Source organism: Triplophysa dalaica, chromosome 16, assembly GCF_015846415.1.
Source record: "Triplophysa dalaica isolate WHDGS20190420 chromosome 16, ASM1584641v1, whole genome shotgun sequence".
NCBI classification, from domain to species: Eukaryota; Metazoa; Chordata; class Actinopteri; order Cypriniformes; family Nemacheilidae; genus Triplophysa; species Triplophysa dalaica.
In genome coordinates this window covers 16,376,073-16,401,582 of record NC_079557.1, presented here as the reverse complement: position 1 = coordinate 16,401,582, position 25,510 = coordinate 16,376,073, and the positions used below count along the sequence as shown (strand labels likewise).

The 25,510-nt window shown below is 38.8% G+C and overlaps 1 protein-coding gene across 1 annotated transcript in view; it reads right to left on the bottom strand.

The window, feature by feature from the left end:
• Positions 1–25,280, bottom strand: part of ppargc1b (peroxisome proliferator-activated receptor gamma, coactivator 1 beta) — a 51,258-nt gene extending 25,978 nt beyond the window's left edge. The window contains exon 1 of the mRNA XM_056769467.1: positions 24,981–25,280. Within this exon, the coding sequence (XP_056625445.1) occupies positions 24,981–25,061 (81 nt within the window). The 5' untranslated portion in view covers positions 25,062–25,280. The remainder of the gene's footprint in view (positions 1–24,980) is intronic.
• Positions 25,281–25,510: the final 230 nt, after the last annotated feature.

Here is a 25,510-nt window from a genome sequence, read left to right as displayed (position 1 = left end):
ATCTAAAAATAGGTGTTTTGGTCAGATCTAATAAGACGAACTGCTGCCAGGATCCGTTCCCCCATAAAGTCATCAAAGACAGTTAGCGACAAAAGGGAACACTTAATAGAAAATTGCAGCAACTGTTATTAATTTGTAGCCACTCTCCTGCTCAGGAAATTTGCTATTTTTATCGTGTCTGATCAGCGCTATTTCAACGTCCATCAAACATCTGAGCAATGAATCTGTTTCCAGCCTGCCTCAAATCTATGCGAGCCAGAAAAAACAGAGGTCAAGGCAACACAGAAAAAAATGGGATTCTGACATTTCAGAAAAACAATTATTTCCAAAATATCATGCTTGTTTGTTGCTGTTGTGAGCTCCGTAAGAAAATACTGAGGGCAACGGTTTAATAACTGGCCTTCTGCCGTGCTGTAAAATGGGTCTTATATCATACATCAAGTTTAAAATGTGTCTACACGCCTGAATACATTTACCAGTCGCAATTCAGGTAACCTAATATCTTTAAACATACAATTATATCTTTAAGTGCATATAATAGTCTTGTCCTAACTGTTGTTACTACTTGGAACATAATCTCGATTTGAAATAAATGGCATTCATTCGCTATGAAACCCAAGGTCACCCGCAGTTCAATATGCATGCCACACATGAAAGCATAGCCAGTACAGATGCACATATTAAACATACCAAGCTATGCTTTAGTAGTCAATGCATGCCTGCCGTTGATAAAAAAAACTGAGGACTTAGATTTCATCAGAAGATCCGAAATGTAGTCAGTACTTCTAGGCTGGATCCATTTCACTGACACAATGAGAGCGCTCTTCTCCAATGTCAGAGCCCTGTATAAGGTGTCACGTTTTCCTGCACGACGGTGTAACGCAATGCAGAGACTTTGCCACAAGAGTGTAGGTGCGTAACCCCTTTATTATGACCAACGGGGGTCCGCTGCTCCTCAGACTGAGGTAATTTTACCTGCAGTCACGACTGTGGGTGAGGGAGGTTGCAGGACAATGCAGCACTGTTTCCAGGCAGAAACCAAGCAGTGGTATCTTCGGTAATTCAAACAGCCAGAGAGATGTATCTTATGCACACATTGTAAGCTGACTTGGATCGATATGTGAAAAAAATGGTACTCTATAGAAATGCGCATGTCCAGTTTCAACAAAAGTTAGTGGTCATGGGTGGCAACTAGTCGACTTAACTGTCCAAACTGGTATACCCATTTCGAGGTTACCTAAGCCCAGACTTGTTTCATATGGTGCATTAATACGACGCTTTCTGAAAACAAGCTAGTAGGGGTGTAATTCTATATTGATTTATTGCATTGTCTGTTTATTATTATTGGTTGAGCTCGCAACATGTAACCTGCGTCAACATATGAAGGGTTTGTTGTACAGAGTTATCTCATTTTGGAACCAAAATCTTCTATAATTTTTAACTATTTTTCATTTATTTTGTGCTTTTGACTACTTTAAGAAGTTTTTTCTAGTTAAGTTAAGCTAGAGTGAAGCTTTATACTTTTTTATTTTTTACAGTAAGAGATCTGTTTCATCCTTATCTCACAGGAATTTGTAACTTTAGTATTTAACGAGGTGGCTTATTCATACAAATTGTACAATGTGAATCGTACAAACTGAAATAAAAAAATGAACAGATAAAAATTAGCGCAAGGAGACCGTGATGCAGTGTTTTTTGACTAAGGTGGACGCAAACGGATCACGATGCCAATAGATGATGGCATCAGCCCAGCTTCTTTCTAATTCATCGGAGCAGTCAGTGTCTGAGCTCTTAGATGGGGATGGCTGTAATTAAATAAAAATGCTTTTTTTGCTCACTCTGCTCGAGCGTGAGGTCAATGCTAGGGATATAAGGGGCTGTCTGGATTGACCAATCCCCTGCATGCAACCTGAGGCTACGCTGTCATTGTGCTATGCTTCATGATGCATGTTTTAATTCCTGGAGATTCACTCCTGAATGCACCCAACCCCAAGTTTTTCAAGTAGTGACCGGTCTCAACAGATAATTTTACTTAACCAATCATCACAGATATCTAAAGGGTTCATATGGCGCAAATACGTTTTTCTGTGTCTTTGGTGTTTTATACGATGCACATGCATTTATTAGACACGTAAAATTGCAAAAATTAAAGGGTCGGAAGAAAAATGCATTTTATTTTAAAGCGAATGATCACCCAGATCTGCCTGAAACGCCTCGTGTAACCACACCCCCACAAATCTACATCAGTTGATGGTATGAGTTGACTAAGACTGCCCAAATGTATACGCAAGAAAGGTGGGCATACCTGTCAGTACAATTGCTTTGGAACCTGATGTTCCAAATATGGTAAGATGCATTACATTTCCATCACACGCTTGCAGTATTTGACCAATAACTGGTAAACAGGCCAATCATTGCACACCTCGCTTTCAGAGCGATGCGCTTTGTAAAAAATCCACACGTTTCAGAGAGGCGGGGCAAAGAGGAGATACAAACATGCACGCTATGTGGAAAATACAGTGCTTTTTAACCTTAAATTGTGTGAACACATTGCTTTACATCTAAAACAAACGATAACATCGGTTTTAGCCATGTCATATGACTAATACTAACTTTTGTTTAATTTTGTCTTTCTTACTGTAAAGCTGCTTTGCAACAATGTAACTTTGTGAAAAGCGCTTTATAAATAAAACTGAATTTAATTAACGATTCACAGGGCAGGGGAGGCGTTTTAATGCTATAAAATGGAAGCAATAGGATTACAAAGCCCCGCTATTACATCTGTTGCAAAGGTCATGAGACAGGTCAACCAGTAACACATCCCTTAAACCTGTTGGTGGATAAGAAGCTTATGTGTGTACTAAAAATCTAAACTTTTCTGATAATCATCATGAATTATTCATGTATTTTGGAAGTGTGCACTATAACAATACATATATTGAATTACTGAAAACCATCACATGACTGACTTCCCCAAAAGAAGCATGTAGACAACATCTACCTTGACATGATGAACGGCACCATGCAGCGGTTATAAATAGACAACCGGTGTCTATTTCAGAGCATGTACACGTAACCCTGCATGCAGTGTCAAGGAAAGAGCCATGGCTCACAGTGACCAGCACTCACTATTAGATATTTGCCGAAGGCTCTGCCTCAGATTAAGTACAACCAATTCTTCTTTAGACTGCGCCATCAATAAGCGTTCATCTCTAAGACTAAATATGGAAAAGCGATTCTACTGCAGTGGTCTCGTGGTTGCTTTCCAGCTGTCCCTCAGGAGAATGTTGCCATGCAGCGAGGTGAAAAAAGCAAAGAGAGATAAACATGAGTTCATAAAATCGGTCCTGCTAAGCATGATGGGTATTCAAGCTGAATAAAGGTATATCATGAATAAGTCATGGCTACCACCATTAATCTTGATCTGTAGTTTCTCTCTTTGGTGTTTAAACACTGGCCAAGAAATAGAGGTAAGAAATATTTCCATCTCTATTTTAAGGGGTCGCTCTGCAAGCACGGGTTTGTTTTGAAACCCAAGAATAGATTTAAATAACAAGGTGACCTTTGCATCTTGCATCCAACGGTCGAAAGGACAGAACTCAGACACAGCTGTTCAAGTCGTGCACGCAACTGATTGGAAGTGATATAAAAGAAAAAGATATGTGCTTAAACAAAAATTCAAATTTATGAATAAATTAGATATAAATGGGATTAAAATAAAACACTGCTTAAATGGCGTTCTAGAAACAAATAAAAGACACTTAAATATAGGTTTACTAAATTAAGAAAAAAGTGGTCTAAGCAAAAATGACATGACAAGAATTCTTGAAAGTAGCAAAAAATATTGCTATCGTATCTTAAAACTAGACCAAAATGATGAAATTATACTGTTTTAATTTTTGTATTTATAAAAAGAAAGTATTTTTAGTAAATACTGGCTTAAAGGAATATATTAGTTAAACCAGAAATGAAAATTCTGTTATTCTTTACTCAATCTCATGTTGTTCCCAACCTGCATACATTTCTTTGTTCTGTTAGATATTTGTTCTGTAAGATATCTTGAAGAATGTGCGAAAACCAAAAATATCTGGGGCGCCATTAACTATCAAAGTAGTAGTTTTAGTACTATGGTAGTCAATGGTGACATAGAAATTTTTTGCTACAAATATTCTTCTAGATATCTTCTGTTGTGTACGTCAGAACAAATTCTGTTATTCCATTCATCTACACTAACCTATACATCTAATGCAAAAAGATGGCACTTTGAAACACAAAGAAACAGAAACCATAAAACGCCACCACCAAGAGACCTTTGAGAAAAAACTCCCTGGCAACTGCATCCATTCTCTTTTTTTTCCTGCCCTGATGAGGCAAGCTAGCATTAGCTAGCTTAACCCTCTCTTCAAAGACCCTGTCATGACTTTCTGAGCACTGCTGCATGAGGTCTTTGGGTGAATCTTGAGTGGTCAACAGGACATCTTTGCACTGGCTTTCTATGTGATTTCTCAAGATGAGTCATCTTGAATTCCAACCCTGAATTCCTAATGCTCAAACAGAAGGCAAAGCCATCTGCCAGCCACCATCTTTAAGCCACTGCTTCAGAAGCAGAGCGACATTGTAAGAATGTGATGTTCTGACATGATGAAATGTAAGCTAATTGTGGCATCTCCTGGCCTTCACAAGCTCTTTTTCTTTGATTCATGTCGTTCATGGAAAATAGCTATTGATGCTTCATTTGTTACAGTAATGTTTAAGATGGAATATGAACTGTCTGTGCTTTGTTTTTATTTTTAGAAGAACTTGTGAAAGTTGTTAGGATGCTCTTTGCATTGCAGGCATTTGGATTTGGATCTTAATGTCTTAAGGTCAGTAAAGGTTTTTTATCGTGGGATGATTATTCCACTTCAGTGATAATGTGAAGGTGCTGTTATGTCAAGGACATTATACAAGCTTAAAGGAATACAGTTCTTCAGTCAAAAATAAACATTTGTCATTTACTCAAACTCATTGATGTAATGTAATGAAATGAAATTAACTTAAATAATACATCTTATAACAGTAAAAGTAATTCAATGACAACCAGTGAAGCCCATTACTTTCAAACCAGCATACATGAGCTAGTACATACATCAGCATAAATTAACAAAATTTGGGGAAATTTGTTGCATTTACAACTTTGCTGAAAGGGGAAATTGAAGGTCATGACAGCTGCGGCAAGGATCTATGTGATCTGCTTTTTTTAGCTACGTTCTTATGAGGTGAAATGGCAAAAGGGTAATTGGTTTTCCGGAGGCTTTAAAAACTATTTAATGCCGTATACGGGATACAGAAGATATTCTGTATCTCTTTACCAAATATTGTAAAGAGCCATGACCTTACAGACATTCTACATTAAATATCATTTGTCATCCATTTTACTTCTGTAACTTGATGCAGTTTGCAATGATACATGATATTCAACAAGGAAACGATGTAGGGTAGAACTTTATTTCATACACTAGGAATAGATTGGATTGATTGATGACATCAGCAAATACAGGCAAACTATATGATGAAAAATTATGGAGGCAAACATTTTTTTGAAATTATTATTCGGGACAATTACCAATGAATCATACAGAGGCCAAAGTTTGCTTTTACAGTTACTTGAAGGAATAGCTGACCCAAAAATAACAAATCTGTCATCATCTACCCTCATGTGGTTCGAAAGATGAAATGTCTCTAGTGTTTTGTGGCCATACAATAGGAGTCAACGGGGCCCAAAATACTTTCTTTCGTGTTCTGCAAAACAAAATCATACAGGTTTGGAATTACATGAGGGTGATTGAATGAAATCCTTTTTTATTTTTTGGTTGAACTGTCCCTTTAAGCCCCTTTAAATGACAATTCTGTTAACAAATATGCACAAAATAATTCATAATCCAATCATTTAAGGAAGCCAAAAATATTCTAAAATTCAACTCCATTTTTTATGTCATGTCCAAAAATCATCTTTAGAGACCTAGAAGAAACTGCTTTGTGTGTGGCACAGATAATTGTATTGATACCATGAATCATTGGTCAATGCCACAACATGAGTAGTGCCCGAACTGAGGGCCCGCACTTCATTTACACTACGGTATGTGTGCTCAGCCATGACACCAAGTGAATACTTTTCTCCCTTTGACAAATTATTATTAATTCTTCTTTTGGCAGCCCATCAAGACAATAATTTTGCCTTTCCACATTTCTTGGGTCATTCATGTAGTATTGTGCAGATTGTGTTATCCTCACTATTTTTATTCTGATTCTCTAGTCACTGTTAAATTTGTGTTTCAAATCACAAGCTGCAAATCTTTAGGGTAAACACGATATGTTAATGAGTACACATTTAAAATTCTCGAGTCCGTGAGCCATGCGTGAAATGCTTTATAGGTTTGGTAGTTTATCAGGAGCTTTAAGTCTTCATTATAAAGCCACACTGCTGGATTGCAACTCTATCCATACGGTAGTGTGTGTGGGGATCGGGAGCACATCGGATTTGTACTTTATATCCCTTGCCAGCTTGTTTTTGTCTCAGCATCCTTTCTTTTTCGATAAGGTCAGGCCTTTAGGTGCAAATATCAGGATGTCCGGCATGGGACAACAAGGATAACAGATCTTCCCAAAATCTATTGGCACGGCAAAGAGTGCAAGCCTTTGGTAAAATGTGAGTGCAAAACTCACATTTTAATTCCCACCTATGGCAGTATCACTATAAGTGATCTCCTCCTCCAGCAGTAGCCATTAATAATATAGACTGGTGGTGCAGCGAATGACCGCATGTGTCTTTTCAATAAGCACTACCTTCTATGTATTGTGTACCACTTGGGCATAAGAAAAAGCACCGTAAATAGTTGCTCAGCTGATCTCTTAAAAGGGAAACAAAGAACTTTCATTCAGATTTGTGATCCGTTGGTCTTTCTATTGCGATAAGAAAATACACAAGGAATTATTTTTGTCTTTGAATATCTAACATCGGTGAAGTCAATGTGAATGAACTCAAGGGCCAAAAATATAAAATAAAAACTGGCTTTGATTTTGGGCTTTGAGTTTGAACTTCCTTAGCAGCTTTTCAGGTTGAATGGCTTTGTCACAGTCGTGTGATGAGGAACTGACTACAATATATGAGATATGTCCAACATGTCAAGACGCTTTGACCCATTATTGTCTCATAGTAACTCAAGCAGGTTTTGTTGGTTCAATTTTCATCTTAGCTTCTGATGCTTAAACGTGTTGCTGGGAAACTGAAGTGTGGTGATGCCAAGCCTGGTAACAGATTTAAAAACAACTTTGTGACCTGTGAACAATGGTGACTCCAATCAATGTTGACTTCCGTTCTTAAAACTTTTTCATTTTACCCGATTTGAATCATTTGCCATTCAAGCTTAAACATAAAGCACTCACAAGGTGTAATTCGAAAAACAAAGGTTATGTCACACACAAATGTTATAAAACACGCTAAAAATACTACAATGTCAGGGGATCACACTTCATGTCATTTGAGTACTGCTGAGTACACGCTGACAAAGTGAAACATTATTCAGCGAGGTTTGTACCATTTCCCAGCAGTTTTACAGTCACAGATGGAGGAAATGACTGCAGGCGTATGAACATTTCAGCTGTCTCTCACCAACCGACAGACTGAGTTGATAAATTATCTATTCATTAGTGCCCTGTAAAAGTGGAGTTTTTGGGTGGAATATTACTTTAAAATAAAGAATTGGCTATATCCAATGACCAGGTCCCTGCTTAATCCCACCTCTTATGGTCACTGCCTTTGCGCCCTGCCAAGGGCCTTAAATTCCAACGCTTCAGCGAGTTAAAAGGCTAAAGTGCGTGTCCTTATACGACCTACGTACACGTGTTTGAAGCGGTAGCTGCGGCAGTGCGAGGCAGAGGTATGAGAGAGAGATGGGCTGGGGGAATTGGCGAAAGAGCAAATGCTAAAAGGAAAAAGAGCTGAGGGATAAAGCAGCCCAATCAGCAAATAAGGAAGCAACTAGGTCACAGCAAAATCTGGATGCTTTCTACTATGGGTGGGCGATCTAGAAAAAAAATTCAAATCACGATTTTTTCAAGATAGATCACGATTCACGATTTTATCGCGGTTCTTCTTCAAGTTGGTTTTAAGACTATTTTGCAAATTAAAGGGGCTTCAATACAGCCAAACTAAGTCCCCATATAAAAATATACTCTTTACCATTTATATTTTGAAGAATATTTTAATCAAGTTAATATTTAATGCAAGTGCAAGACCATAAATCAGCTGTTAGAAAAAACTTTACATTTTGAATTTTGTTTTTCATCTTGTTGCGGCACTCGGAGTAAAGCTGTGGAATGGGCGTGGAGGATAAATATTTTTGGCTGGGTATTTCGTAACGTGGATCTACGACTTTGAGCAGTTTTTTAAAGCCCTCATTTTCCACAGTCTTTATGGGAATCATGTCTTTGGCCAGGTAAAATGCGACCGCGTCAGTGACATCTTTCCAGCGCTTGTTCATTCTGTCATACGGATACGGAGTTCCTTTCTCAAATGGTTCTTTCGCTAAAGTCGTTGTTTAAGCCCTTTAGTTTCCGTATGCTTGGTTGTACCTGATTTACTTGCGTGGGATCCCTTTATAATTTGACTGTCGGCATACTCTTTCAGTCCCTTTTATTTTGAGGTGGTTAAAAAGGTTCGTCGTGTTGCCTAACGACGCTCGAATCTTATCATTGCCACATTTGCAAATAACTGTTGTTTGGGCCGTGTCAGTTGGGGAAAACCCAAACCATTTCATTATTACTGATGGAGAACTTTTTTTAGGGACCAAGTCCTCCGTGTTTCCCTCCATCTTCACTGACCGCGTCACTTAATCTTACTGAATTCACAAGCAACGTATACGAGCTTGTTAACATGGCGCAATCTATCGCAAGTATGTGGACGAATTGTATAGAACACTACTATATATGACGATTTAACGATTTTCCCGAAAAAGTGGATCGTGCAGTCATTTTAATCGTTCGCGATCTAATATCGTCATATCGCACACCCCTTCTTTCTACTGACATTTTTCCCTCTCTGGTCTCTCGCTACCATGTCGGCACCATTACAAGGTGCATCACGTTTGTTCTTTCACAGGTCACTGCTTCATTCTCTCGCCTTCTTACAATGTATCTTAAATCCTCTTCTCTTACTTTGGCTTCAGAGTGTTAGGCTGTAAGCTGCTACCTGTGGTGCTTCTGTTTAATAGACAGCTGTCGCCTGAGGTGAGTGTAGATGTCCAATCTATTAGGGCTCTCAGCGAAACGCAGGACATCACCACCTAAAATTATGCTGATGCACTAAAAACTGTAAGGGCAAGCTTTGGCACAAGGATGGTCTGATAGATCCGCATAACCTGTCCTTCCGGTGTCCGGTAAGTGTCTTGAGAAATTATTCACGTTCCCCATAGACGTATTATACACTTGCACTGCCCAGGTTCATACCATTAAGGAACTCAAAAAGCACATCATCGCTCTACGCAACTCTCTTAGCATCGTCGATGCCATTCATTCATTTCCTTCTCCATGTTTGTCAATTACTCCATCGAAAGTCACTAAATGAATATTAACACATTGTTAAACTAGAAAAACTATGTTAATTGGATAGCGCAATGGATGGGGTAGAGCTCAGAGCAGCCATAATAAAAGAAAACCCAGCACGGCTCATGGCCAGAATATGCATTAGAGACGGCTGTACTGATAATGTACATAATGACTCTGTGATTACATGCTCATAATTGACTCATATGTATAAATATGAAATGCATAAGAGTCAAATTTGTGTTAGTTTGGAGACCCATCACAGTTGTAATGCTAAACGGTTATCATTTCATTAAAGATGCATTTAATTACACAAAGTGCTCTTGCGGACAGCTGGGGCCTGGTGCTATCCCCTTGCCTCTTCAGTTCGTTTTACAGCCATACGACCCCATCCCTCAAAAAGAATCGTGATCTCCATTACTTCATCAGTTTCCAAACTGTAATTCACTTAGTTAAGTTGAGGGTCCTGTCAACGTTTTCCTGAAAATGCCTGCATTCAGTGCTTGATGTGCTTTCACTTTCTAACCCCTGCTTTCAACTTATCTTGCGGGACCTTTGCTCAATATTATATCTAAATCTTCAAAGTCGGAAGCAATAATGCTGAAATAGATAGTCAGTGGATTTTCAACAAAACAAGGTCCACTTTGAAGCTCATATGATAGACAAATGCAGATGCAGCTGTTTCATAACAATAATATTTAGTATTTATACATATTTATCACATAAATAATTATACAATTATTACATGAAATAATATTTTTATTTTATTATTTTGTCATTATTATATCAATCTTTTTATTTATATTTATTATTATCATTAAACATCTTTTCTTCACTACTGACTTGAAAAATGGTTACTTGTAACACCTAAAACATGGTTTAATTAATACTATTAAATTATTCAATAAAAAATATTATTATAAAAATAATTTTATTGAATAGCCAAAATGCAATGGAGCTCAGCATATCCCACCACGGGACGTATCGACTGCAAAATCATCAGTACAAAAGCATTTTACATCAACCACCCAGATAACACTGATAGTAAAACACAAGACACACACATAAGCACATAAACAGCAAAAAACAAAGTACTCATACAATAAATCCATCCGATGCCATGTTTGGAGAATACCAAAAGGTCATAACAGATGTTCATCCCTCCTCCTAAAAGCTTCAATTTAGGCCTGTGAAGATCCAGGGCCTAGAGGTCGACCGATATGCGTTTTTCAGGCCGATACCGGTACCGATTATTTCCATGTGAATTAGACCGATAGCCAATATTTTGAACCGATATATATATGGTGTAAAAGCGTAAATTTATAGAAATTAAGAACACAGGCTCTGAAACATTTTAAAGATTTTTAATTCTGACTGAGAAATCTTAATCATAACACTTTATATTAATAATAACAAAAGAAAGAAGGGAGCAAGCACCCAGCAGAATTCTGTGAACATTTTGTAAACCACAAGCAACACAGTAAAAAACAACAAGGAACAAATGAAAAAATGAATTGAATGGAATAAATTATATTTATTTATGGAAAAAAATATGTTCTGATGACTTAAAAATTCCATACAATCCTAGAACTATTCAATTAATCATTTTGCTCATCATTGGATTAACTAGCACAATTTGAATTGATATAATAAGTGTAAATAATTGAATTGCCTTTATAGCTTTATTATGTATGTTGTTGAAAAGACCGCAAATGTTTTCATGAGGCTATAACATTAAAAGCATATTTTAGACACACTTAGTTAGTACATTAGCCTATTCCTTGAGTGTATTGTCGGCAAGACGGGCATTTAATCATACCCATGTGTGTCTTTGAACAATTATGTGTTTAAATAAGTTGCGAAAAATAACTCGTTCTAACATTTGTCGCGAGCAGCTTGAGATTGCCGAGTCTGTGTGTGTGTGTGTGTGCGCGTTTGCATGAGAGCGCGCTGACTGAAGACCGACGATTCAAGTTCTTTATGCTTTAAAATGGCTTGTATTTTTGAAATGGCGTAAATTAAAATGACGTGCAAAACGACAGCTCGATCAATTACAAGAAACGTGTGCAGTGTGCTGCTCGCTTGCAGAGCAAAATCATTGTTATACTATGGATTTGAATTATATGTACATGATAATAATGCTTAAATCCTGCGGAACCTGTAGGAAACCCGCAAAGCTGCTCCGAAATTCAGGCACTAATTAAATTAAAGTGTTTTGCATCTTCAGTATAGTGGATTGATTCAACATCTGATGCTGCCTTACCTCAGAGAGCATGAACCCGAAGCAGCGCTTTCAGTGTGAGAGTGAAAAAAACTTTCTGTTCCGCAGCCTCCCCTGTTGATTGGCCGGACTCGTGACTTAGTCCCAACAAATCAGAGGGGCAGTGGGCGGGCATTACTCTAGGCAACAAACTAGAGTGACGTGTTCCGACTGCTCTCACTAAATCCTTGGCTGCGTCAGAGCCAAATAGCATATTTCAAAATTAAATGACTTTATCGGCAAATCGGCTTTGAAAATGATCGATATCAATTATCGGCTAAATATTTGATATCGACGCCGATAATCGGCCAGTTCGATAATCGTTCGACCACTAGTCCAGGCTGTTGACACGCAAAACAGAAGCCACACCCAGACCCACACCCCTACTCCATGTCCACAATGAATCCTGTCACTCATGCCATGGATGACTCTTAGCTAATCCTCTTGACACCGCCGTTTTGGAGGTCCTAGCATCTGTCGCCAAACCGACATAAAGCTGTAATTTCTAAATCCTTTTGTCCGATATGATTTTAGGGCTGATATCTATTAAAAACGTAATATTTTGAAGCATCCTGATTATTAAGTAAGAAAGAGTTTTTGTGGAACAATCGTTTGATCATGTGAACCTTCGCTTTTTACCTTTTATAACTGGAAAATATGCAACATGAACAGTATACATAAACATAGACAAACACAGTATCTGTAGTATAGTCCATAAATGAAAACATAAAGATATTTTACAGAAATAAATTGTTACTTTATTTAAACGCTAGCTGGGTTCACCAAATGTTGTGTCATTTGAAATCCAGGCCGCACACAGTGGGATGAATTTCAATTGAAAGTGTGCTCGAATGACAAGCCCTCAAACACAAGCCCCCAAGCCACTTGCCAACGTCTAGCTGGGCTTCTGCCAGCGCAATCAGCAAAGATGTCCTTGAGAGCCAAACACAACTTGAGGAATGCCTTCGTGACACATCATCACTGAGCCGTCAGGTCATTACTCACCTCTTCTAGTACTGCACTCATCATCTCAACCTGGTAAATCAACACCTGCCAACGACACGACCCATGCCTACAGCCTTCTCTCTGCTTGCCGTGAGACCCTGTGCAGTCAGCAGTCGACGTGCAACAAATTCACACATAATTTACACACCTGTGACTTGTGGTACAGCCCCAAGATTCCCATCCTAGCCACAATGAATCCTGGCTAAAGCTCACTGTTTCTGTATCTAAGCGATAACGGTTGAAATGAAGCACGGGTGCCGTCAATCTTCCCGTTTTGGGGAGTCTTTTGTGCCTTCGTGGATTTGTTTATTTTCGACGTTTGGTTCTTTTTATTGCCAAAAACTCATGGCACCACAGATGCTTGGGGGCGGTGGGGATGGTGTTGTCTAACCCATCCTCACCTCGACTACCACCTGCTGAGAATCATTTTCAACATTCCAGAGGCTAGCACAGAATGCAATGCATGTTTTTCTATGCAATTACAAACAAACTTATATTAATCAAACCTGTATGAGATTCTTTCTTCTGTAGAATACAGAAGAATATATTTTAAAGAACGCTGGTAACCAAACAACACTGACACCCTTTGACTTCTATAATATGGGCACAAAACCACTAAGAAATTTCTCAAAATATATTATTTTCTGTTCCACAGAAGAAAGAGTCATATACAGGTTTTGAAGCACATGTGTGTGAATAAATGATGACACGATTTTAATTTTTCATTTGATCAGCCCTTCAAGTGCATAATGTCTCCAAAATGCTTGTTTAATTTCCTTTCAAAGCCATCATGACAAGTGGTTGGAGATTTACTACAAATATTCATTCAGTAAAAAAATATATTCCTGTACGCTAAGGGAAGCCATCAAAAAAAGTTTGTGTGAAACATAAAACTATGAGGAAAAATGCTATTTAAATTCCTCACACCATGATGCCAAGAGAAAATCTTGTTTATGCAGTCAAAGCCAGCAGTATAACTTTGAGAGCAATGTCAATGATCTGTGTGGTAGCTGTGCACGTGACCATCTTACAGCAGCATTAAATGTCTTCGTAGAAAAAGATATAAGACATTTTCTGTCAATTAGCTTGAAAACAGGGTCTGTTTTGATAAGCTTTATGTTCTGTCAATGCATCTGCTATCTCATCGTGTGCAAAAGCACATGTGCTTGTCTGCACTTTGAACTTCACAGCTGTCTGATCAAAGGGGATGGTCTTTTGAGTTTCCACAAACAACCAATTCCCTGCTCTGTTGTCCCAATCCTCGCCTTCAAATTCAATTACGCCAGATTACATCGTGCTATAGGGAACCATAATACATGTAAATATAATCTGCCGGACAAAAGTATTCACACCTGCTCTGTTTGATGCGTCTGCCCCCTCGTTCGTAGACGATGTTCCTTTCGTGCCGAATCTGAAAAAAGGCGATAATTTGGCCCAGAGAAAACCTGACCCTGGGGAGAGAGGATGGGAAATGTCCACCTCTCCATCTCCCTCTTTTCATAACCATTAAATTGTGGCACTTTCAAGAGCTCTGCTCTAAATCTCTGAGAGACGGGGTCAAACTGGATCTGGTTTTCTGATGGCAGCTGCAGAAGCTCGCAGTAAATAATATGACAAGACTGTGAGGGCCATCGCGTCCATCTTATAAGAATCTATTCTCACCTGATCAAACATTCGGTGTGTTTTTCCTAACATGCTGGGTAATTACAGTGCCAGCGACTGTCAAGGTCTGAATGATTCAAAACATTTTTTTTTTCCAGATTTTCATTTTTCTTTGTAATACAAGGTCCCACTTGCAATTTATTTCACAGCGTTTGAATATGTAGTAACAACATGGACTCTTTCCCATGTCCATATAAGAGATAAGAATGGATGCAAGGCATCGCCAATTTGTGAAAGCCCTGTGGGACTTTGTGCCATGCAAGTAGAATGGCCACCAAGCAATTCATCTCCTTTACTGGCACCCCACTCATGAGCAGATTACCACATCCAGCTTCTACTGTATAACACCCCCTGCCTAGATCCCACAGTCTGGTCAACATGGCTGAGGTAGACCTCTGGGGCGCGTCTTGTCTGGTACTAACAACCAAGCCTTTCTACTAATATCTTCCTCAGGCACCTTGCGCTGATGGAAGTGTACTTTGTTGCTCCCTATATGCGTTTAATGCAAAAAGGGAATGTCTATTATTAAATACCCATATAGAGCGTTACAGGTGTGTCCTACACATTGTAATGAAAGCAAAACAGCACCTCCAGTGCAGTGCTTTGTGATACCTGAGGATGCTCCATGCAATGTCCCGCTTAAATCAAATAAGCTCTCAGTGTCACCTTAAAAACAACTGGTGATGTATTTCTGGAAGCGTGTGGGCGTTTATATCTTTAGATTTTCTGTCAGTGTGAATTAGTGGGTGTCAGGAAGTGTGGGATGCACTTGTGCAAGAGTTTTAGACAAGGAGAACAGGGCTGCTTTTTTAGCATTCATTATTTGCAACAACTATTTCTGCCTGTGGCTCATTATAATTGTAAATGAGGGGACATCTCATATATTTTTATATACTATTATCAACATAAAGCATCAATGCTTATTTTCTTAATAAACCATTATCTTTCCACAAAGACACCACCACATGTGGAAAAAGTCTTTTATTTTCATTCAAAAAGATTTCAAATTAAAAAACATAAAATTCTGTTTTTCAGCTGTCCAATTTTAAATGATTATTAATAACAAAAATATATGCATGAAGTAAAACAATATCCAAACGAACCAACGCAGACCAACGCAGATTTTATGTACTTTCTTAAAAGAACAGTTCACCTAAAAATGAAAAATTCTGTCATCATTTCCCCACACTCAGGTTGTTCCAAATCTGTATAAATTTCTTTGTGCTAATAAACACAGAAAGATATATGGAAGAATGCTTGAAAGCAAATTGTTCTGCCATTGCATTTATGGCTATGACCTTGTACTAACTTTACAAAAATCAAGGCATTGCAATTGCATAAATTAATATTAAAGTTTCAAAGAATAAATCAATTACAAATTATGCAAATATTTATTTAGCACATTGCTACAATGCACAGTAGAAAAAAAAGTCTTTTTTTCTGCGCTCTGATCTCCTTCTCCTGCGCTTTGCGCTTCTCCGTCTGCACGCGGGTTCTCCACATACATCGCGGCCCGGATCGCGATGATCTTCTTGCGATGCGTTTGACGCGAATCGCGCGAATTGAAAAATCTTTACTTTGGCGAAAATTCGCGCCGCATTAACCAATCAGGAGCTTGCTCTAGTAGGGCCGTAAGCGTGCGGCAGAAGCCCCTCCCATGACGCAAATTTGCGTCTGTAATGAAGTGAATCTGACGCGCGACTGATGCGAGTAAACTAAAAATGTTCAAGTTTCCAACTACACGCGAATAGCGCGATTTACAGCGTTTGGTGTGAACACTCTATAAGAGTATTTACGAGATTTACTGAAATGCATTTCACAACATTTCGGCCGTATTGTTTCGGCGATAAAAGTCTTTCGGGCAAAACCGAAAATGCCATTTTCGGCCGAAAATTTCCGGTGGCCGAATATTCGGTGCATCCCTAGTTTTGAGCCACCATTAATCACCATTGTAGGAAAAAATCTTGTTCTGTTGAACACAAAAGAAGATATTTTAAAGAATGTAGGCAAACAAACAGTTCTTGGGCACTTTTGACTACCATTGTCATTTTTCCTACTATGGTTTTCAAGGTGGCCAAGAACTGTTTGGTCACAAGCATTCTTCCAAATATTGTTCTCTGTGTTTATAGAAAACAAAGACATTTATACAGAACAATTAGTGAATTATGTCAGAATATTTATTTTGGGGTTAACTGTCCCTTTAATAACTGATTTTTTAACAACAAAATCTCAGACTGCAGCCTTGAACTGCAAATGAATTTTTTAGACAATAACCAAAACTAGAGCCAAGATGCATTGCGTAGGTACCCATTTGATGTGGGATGAAGAAACGTGACAATATCAAACTAAAACCACTTTTCAGATCCACATCAATCCCAGCTTTATTCAGTCAATGTACAACCGTGTGCTCTCATGAAGCTCTCTAGTGTGCTTCATCCATCCAAATGACCCTTCCGTAAGAGACGCCCCCAAAAACATTCCCATCACTTTATGTCCAGCCACAAGACCCACAGGCAATTCTGTTGTGACGCTAGCAAAACAAAGGCGTACACTTCACATGAAAGACCGTCACTACAACCCTACCATGATCCGACTTCTAAGTAGGCAGGATTATATGGGCTACCATCAGCTGGAAACTTTCCAATATCACGTGATTGGCCTCTTGTGTCTCGATACCTTCATACAAGCCAGATTCAGTAGCGTTTAATAACTCTGATTTACTTTTTAAAGGGGAAGTTAAAAATGTATGTAATTTGATAACAAGGAAGCAAAAAAGAAAGCGTGAGTCTGCAAGGAATGTAACGTTTGCGGGACAGCTCTGCCTGAAAGGGACACCTAAAAAAGAAAGCACATTTCTAGAGACCTGTCACAAAACCAGCGTCTGATGGTGAACTGTTTTCCTTGGGTGAAATAACCTGAGAGAAACACGTATAAAGAAGTCAATAATCCATCACAGCCAGGTTAACTTCACATAAACCTCCAGCAATGTTTGTCCTCCTCACGACGGTCTGTGCCTAATGGAAAACCGAGGCTTGCACTACATGAATGACAAATAAATGTGTGAGCAGGTAAACTTTACAAGGTGTAATTCAGAAACATGTTTCATACCTGCAGGCTGTAGAGTTTGATGTGTGTCATAGACACAAACTCTCTAAACATGAGTTCTCAAACCATCTTCTCATAAATCTGGCGCTGTGGTATCAGACAGGAAAGGCAATGTAGTAGAGTAGGCGGGGCGAGACCGTGGTTCGAGTCCGGTGAGTAATTGTGAATTAGCGCCAGCTGTGCGCACACCGGCCTCGAATCACGTAGGAGATGGGAGCATATAAAACGAACGAGCGACCGGACCGTCGAGGAGAGAGGACCGGGCCCGAACTTATGTTATGTTTGTATTTATATTTATGTTCATGTTTTGTTCGCCGGCGGTCGTCCGTGAGGGGCCGCTGGCTGTTATATTAATTTATTAAATGTATGAAATGTCTTCCGCTTCCCGCCTCCTTCCTTCCATTTTATTGAGATGTGTTACAGGCAAATATTCAAATGAATGCAATGAAAATGCTAATGCAACTCATTGAGATAACTTCTGCTTTTGTCCAGGCAGAGAGTCTAGAAATAGGGTCAAACACAGCTGCGGCGCATCAGGGGAGATCCTGAAAAGCACAGAGAGTACTGCGCGAGTACATGAAATGTCTAATGGGTGAAAGAAAACCATCCTGTATAGTGGGCAGAATTCAAGTATTTGACATAGAATGAAACTGACACCAGAATTTTTTCTAGCGATTGCTGAAATTGCACCCTGTGGCAGCGAACAACAACTGTATCCAGAGCTTGTCTTGAACAGTTTAGCTCACCGTTTGAGAAAGACTGTCAAACCTACAGATACACAGTGAGCCGTTGCTCAGAAAATAACTGTGATCTTGTGTATTGAAATGGAGAATTTTAAATGTGTGTACCATTGACATGGCAGCAGTAAGTGTATGTACAACACACCTACAACATTTATTCAATTTACATATTTATCTTCAAAACACATCTGTTGCTATGAGATTATTTTCGTGACAATAAGAACAAAGTTTCATTAACAAAAATGAACAATGAGAAAGAAGAAAATCACAGATGCAAAAATCCTGGTCATTAAACTATCAATCCAAATCTCACTTGCCAATGAGAGTTGGTAAATCCCGCCCACACAAGAGGTTTGTGCATGAGCCATTGGGAGAAAGAGTCATGACAACTGGAGTTCAAAATTGTCACGTGATTCATGGAGCCTTCAGATGGTGCAGGAAGTAATTTTTACTTTCTACATTTTAAATGCTTTATTTCTTTCTTTTTTTATTCATTAAATGACTTGCGTCTTTAAGCGGGTATAAATTTGACCTCAGTTGGTCTGCTTAGCCGCAGTTTCATGCGTTACTAGTTACTGTCGGGAACTACTGAGAGGCTACATGAACCGCAAATGCGGTGAACAAAACTGTTGTGAGTTGACTGTACAGCCTCAACACTCCCTTTCTGCAGGTGGCACTAAACCTACCAGACGCTGGTATGCCATCCGCCACCAAATACTACAAGAAGATTGCGATTGTGTGCAGAGGCTGCACATTATGGCTAATATCATAAAAATGACGTTCAGTTTTATGAAAATATCCAGATATTCACTTCACGTAACGTCAACATGTCACAAGGAGCCGCTTTTTGGAATTATGTGCTTAAGAATTCTTAGACAGGTGGACCCCATAGACCATTATATGAAGCAGATAGGGCTGCAGATTTACCAAACAATCTTCTTTATGGTTCTACTCAAGAAAAAATGTCACCTACATCTCGGATGGCCTGAGGGTGTGGAAATAAACGGCAAAGGAGTTTTTGGCTGAACTATCCCTCCAATGGGCCCTCCTTCATTTTCACACCAGTTGTGATTTATTTTGTATAAGAAAAACATTCTGCACCAAACTGATTTCCCCCATGAAGTTTCACAATATTTTGTGATACATACTGTTTAATATGTGTAATAAATGCTGTAAGGTCATGCTTTCGTAAGTATTTCACAGATTACATCACATCATTTCTAACACCTATTTGGGTGTGTCATTAAACCTATCATTTGCAAGTCTTCACTAGTAAAAGGAATGCTAGTGTTTCAAAACTTCCTAGTCTTTGTACTCACGACTGACATGTTCAAAACAAACCGGAATGCTGTGGGTTCAGGTTTTAAGATTTCAATACAGTGGAAGAGCCAAGAAAAGTGCAAAGAATTACTGTGGCAGAATTTAAGCCGGTTCAAGTTCAATTCAACATGGCATACACTCCCCAGCTGAAACTGCTCAGGTCTGACAATATCCAGAGAACCAGTCACAAGCTGGTTAAGCATGCCAAAGTGTGGGTTTGCTGTTAAATTGGTTGCAGTCAATCTAAGTGTGTGTTGCTGTGTGTGTGTGTGTGTGTGTGTGTGTGTGTGTGTGTGTGTTTGTGTATGTGTGTGTGTGTGTGTGTGTGTGTGTGTGTGTGTTGAGGTTAGGAGAGATACAGGTGAGAGCATGTAACACTCAGGTCACCTGAGGCGTGTTTATTTAGTAAAGGCTAGTTTTTTCCAAACACCATCTACAGGGATGCTGACGGTAAAGTTTTGTCAGGTGATGGAGTCAGGTGCTTGTCGAATTACTGGAGGAACAAGCAGAAAACCTCTTCTGGTTTAGTTATTGTCTTGAGTCAGAACATTCTATGGAGGAACACTATGTTATCTCAACGCTTGGAGGAAACAATCTCAGACTTTGGTACCCTTTGTCACCTCTTACTCTCTTAGGCCAGAATAACATATTTTTCATAAAACAGCTATCCTGAAGAAGGCTGTGTAAGCCGAAACGCGTAGATCTACAATTTTACTATGAATTGTAGGCGTTTTAACTATTGACTTTTTAACACAAGTGCCTTGGCGATTTCTTTTTTTTTCTTCTTTTAACACATGCTAGCTATAATTTAAATTGTTTTTCATTTTCTTTTATGTCAATGCTTATTCATATAGCCCCGGGCAAGTTCTGAATCTTTTATACAGTCCTGTCGGACAGGATTCTGTTGACAACAAGCATGTAGATATAGTTGGAGAGCATGACACTGCAAAAACCTATGAACTCAAATGACCAAAAACTGTCAATTAGACTATGGAGAACTTACAAATATCTTCTTCGAGTCTTAAAGTTTAAGCCAAATGTAAAAGTTTAAGAATTCACCACTAAAACCGTGTCCTTTAATGCCGATGTGTATTTAGGCCCTGTACGACTCTACAGTTCAAGTGTAAATCGCAACGCAAAGTCGCATACCGAAAATGCACCTATTGATGGCTTAAAACAGTCATTGAAAAGAAAGAATATTCCAAAAATAAACTGTTAGTCTCTTGGGTTCCCATAATCCTGCTGATTCCTTTGTTTGCCGATGTCGTGAGATGCAGATTTGTGTCAGCCCCTAATTATTATCATACTTTTATTAGGAAAGTCAAATGAACAAATAGCAAACGAAATCAACAAGCATATACGTATAATATTCCAATTGTACATGCTGTTAGCTAAACCTATATATTTCACATCTGTATTTATTAAGACAAGAACCTGTTTACTCCCATGGCTTGTGTTTTTTTTCCCAATGCTTTAGCCAACATGTTCCTTTTTGCCCACTGTGAGTATCTGCCAGTCTGAGCTTGCCCTCCCCTGATGTCCCGTTCCTATGGCAGGTCTGATACGCCCACTTCCAAATTCAAAGCGTGGCATTTCTTAAACCTCATCCTCCGATTTCATAGTTATGTTGGTTGCAATAGCTTATGCAAAGGATTCACTTTCGGGTTTAACAAGAACAACAAGCCTGTATACTATTTATGAGACTTTCAATCGTTGCTAATCTTTAATTTCACATGTAATTATTGATTCAAATTCATAATAAAGTTAGCAATGATAATAAAGTTTAACAAAACATCTAATGTTTCACAGTAGATTACGTTTGATGTAAAATACACTGCATGCTTTGTAAATGCACTTAATGGGCAGAGTAGAGGATGGATCCATCTTAAAAAGCCTTCTGTGCTTTTATTTTTACACAGTTTGCAGGTGGAGGATGATTTGATATTGGAATAACACACCTGGAAATTTGTTTAGCTTGCAAATACAAGGCCACCAGTCTGGTTTTGCAAATGATGACCGATGCAAATGCTGGTTACTATTGCCCTACTACACTAGTCAATAGGCATATATAACAATGACTTGCATCACTTCAATACAGACAACACAAACCTGCCGACCTGTGTAATTTAAGCAAGTGAGATTTGAAGATTAAGATACAGCCTTACAGCCCAAACTACATAGGTGTTTATTAGCCAGGGTCAAAAATAAGACCTAAGACTTGCAGTAATATTGTAAGATAAAACAACAGCAAAATGATGATGCCATAAAGAACTTCTCCAGCATACCAGCCGAAGATTTAGTGCTTTTTTAAAGAGGGAGACTTCGACCAAAACATTGCCATGGTGTTATTCCATCACTTATAAAATTATGAGGAACAGACAGCACGATTGGTTATTTAGAAATCATATGCAACACTGAAACAATTATAGATCTATAGATGAAGAGTTTATGTTACAGCGGATGTCCGACTCTTGTTACAGAAATTCTCTTACTGAATTTTCCATACATCTCAGTGTTCGCTTATAACCTGTGATTCCAGTTGTAATGATAGATTAACTAGCATGGGTAAATTACGGATATCAAGCCCCATATTTCCACAGTCTATCCCTTTTGGTTGAAATGAACATTGATCTGTTACAAAACATTCCCAGACTTCCCCCAAAGAGCCGGCTGATGCACCTCTGTGGCTTCAGAAGAGGCTACAGCCCTTGTAATAAATACAATTGTGCCCCGAGCAAGAAAAGAAACAGCACTATCATACTGTTAAGTAATTGGAGAGAAAGACAGCTAAATATAAACTGACTGTATAGAAGCTACAGCCAATTTACTTAGCCAAATTTATTATTTCCAAAGCTTTTCTCTGAAAACGAATCAAATCATATTCCGGTGATGTTTTACGGCTTCTCATATTACTCTCGCCCTCAATGGATTTCAAACGAATGGACAATTTTTTTTGCAATTTCTTCAAATCTGATAGCGTGTTTGAACCAGCAAATTCCTATCGGAACATCTAAGACATCACTTCGCTGACACTGATTTGATTTTACGTTTCAACTTCACAGCGATAAAGCAAATGAGAGAGAAAATGCTTCAGTAAACAAGCAGACACAGAGTCAATTGTCTGAACTCTCTGCAAAGACCATGTCAAAACCGTGAATTTATGATTCCAAATAAGCATAAAATTATGAGTGGAAAAGAGGGGAGGCATGGTTGAATGAAACTGAGCCGAGGGAGGAAGAGTCATTTCACGGTGTAAATACATTAGTCCGACTCTGTCAACTTGGGTGACTCAGCCCGTATCATGGAAGCTGAACACATAGCACTGCAGCACATCATGACAACCGCAGAGAACTGGTGCAATATCATGTCGTGTAAAACACTGAACATGAACAGATTTAATTCAAGGAATAGGCAGATGCCAACAGGAAAATAATAATTATGTTTGGGGGATTTAGGGGAACCATGATGTTGTGGACCATTAAAAAAGTGTTGCACAATTAAATGACAATTTCTGTTTTTAAATATTTTTTATTGAGTTTCATTATTTTTTAATCAATAACTAAATAATGTTATAAAATATCAGCATAGCCAATATCTGGCAACCATCTACAGTCAACGCAACCAAACACAGTATTCAACGAAGTAGAAAACAACAAATACACATCTTATTCGTACAATAACTAGTAAGAGACCATCCTGCATGTATCACACTTTTACAAAAATGCAAAGACACCACTTTTAGCATTCATAAATCATAAAATTAAGAAGTCTCTCTAGAGTGGGGTAAATTATTAGTCGTGATCAGAACTGCTCCACTTTGCGCAGCGTCAGTCAGTCAGTCACATGCACGCCTGGAGGAGGGAGTGTGCGCTGTCGTGGACGCGCATCGGACGTCACCGGTTCCGCCTCCCTCTCATTGTACTACGTCTAACGGCGGCGAGCACATGACTGCAGTAACTGTGTTCTGTAACTCCAGTCACGAGGATGGAGTACTATTACACTGGCTATACAACGAGCTCAACCCCATAACCCGAGCACATTTACGACGCTTACAATGTTCCCGCGGACACAAAGATATCGGTCAATCACCACGGAGCGTTATGAACAGCATTTCCATGTGTGTATGAATGACCCGTCATCTTTTGGCAGTGACACATTTGACACGCCGTACAGCATGCTATGTGTGCAACATATGTACTGTAACATGGACGAATCACAATTTATTTCACCTTGTCCCACGATTGGACAACACAAGACACTTTCTGAATGCAGCATAAATCAGTTTCCGTATTCTTCATACCATCCGCGTCTAAACATCCTAAAAGTATCCCTATGTTTTTAAAATAAGTTTCACGTGTATTTTAAATATTGAAGTTTAACATTCAAAGCGACATTATTATCAAAGGCACTTGATATTGGCGGGTTCGCTTGACTTGTGTAAGGCATCAACTATTTTCGTTTTGTAACATGCAGTTACGCAAACGCTTATGAAAACGAAATCCGCCAATTAACGTTAGGCAAACAGATCTAGAACTCTACATACACCACACACCTTCATAAGTAATAGTTGCTTAACTTCACACCATGTTCTTAGCGCATATAACACTGCCATTACGGCGTTTATACTGTTAAACGCAAGCAACGTGAGAAGGGCGGCAATGAATACCAAAAATATATAAAAAAAATAATTATGTTTTTCAAATCAATTCTCACATTTAATACTTCAAGCTAAACTAACTTATAAGTGCAAATAGCGAGTGATACCTTCACGTAATTCATATTATTTCACATGATAAAAGGTTAAATGACCGGGAAAAAGACTCCGAAGCTGATTTGCGATGTTATTATTAGTTTCTAGCTTCCGCATTATAATGCATATGAAATCAGTATGCATAAGTTATCTTAAAAGTAGTAGTCAAGTTCACCAGAACACCCACGTGTGCACACACACACACACACCAAGAAATTCGCGAAATTTTGGTAATGAACTAATGAACGCATTAGAGTCATTATTTTACACTTGCGTTTGGCATTAACCCACATCTAATCTCTAGGCTTTAAAAGCAGATTAAATAGAAAGATCTGTACAACATCCGTCTGTAAAAGTCTTTCTACACTAATATGCATTGTTTCCTGTAAACTCCACGTGAAGCGCAGACGTCAGGGACTCCAGACGCCGGCTGAGATCCTCTGACAGCATCGATGAAATGATAGAATTATACCGCACCACAGACACTATCATGCAAAAATCAAGCCAGGGTGAGAACGCCACAGTTCTGCACTGACGGAATCTGAGCGTGACTTACCTGGCTCCCGGAGTTTTCAGTCAAGTAATTGAAGACGAATGAAGAGAGCTCCTCATCTAACAGTGAAGCGCAGTCCGCCATCTTCTAGAGAATGAGATGAGGAGATCCAGAGAGCGCTGCTATACTGCTCGCACCCGCATGCAGTTCGATCTCTAACCGACCGAGGGCAGAGTGAAAGAGATCGCTCAATGCTTCTCAATTATTGTTACATTAAATAATATTGCTGGAAGTTTACTTATTTGAAGGTGCAGAGAGGACAGGTTTAATGACTGCTATTAGAGCTACAGGTGCAGAATGCTGATGTATATTAAACTCAACTGAAACTGTTTGTTACATACTTGACAGTGTCTGTGACTCATTAACAGGGTTGTGATGCTTGTTTCTTATACAGTCCATGTCTCCTATATGGTCAAAATGTAGGCGTTTCAGTAGGTTAGCATACTGAGCTTCCAGCATACAGATCATTTTCGGCCTTCAACATGGTTACGGTTATATATATATTTAAATATTTTAAGCGATAAATCTACCAA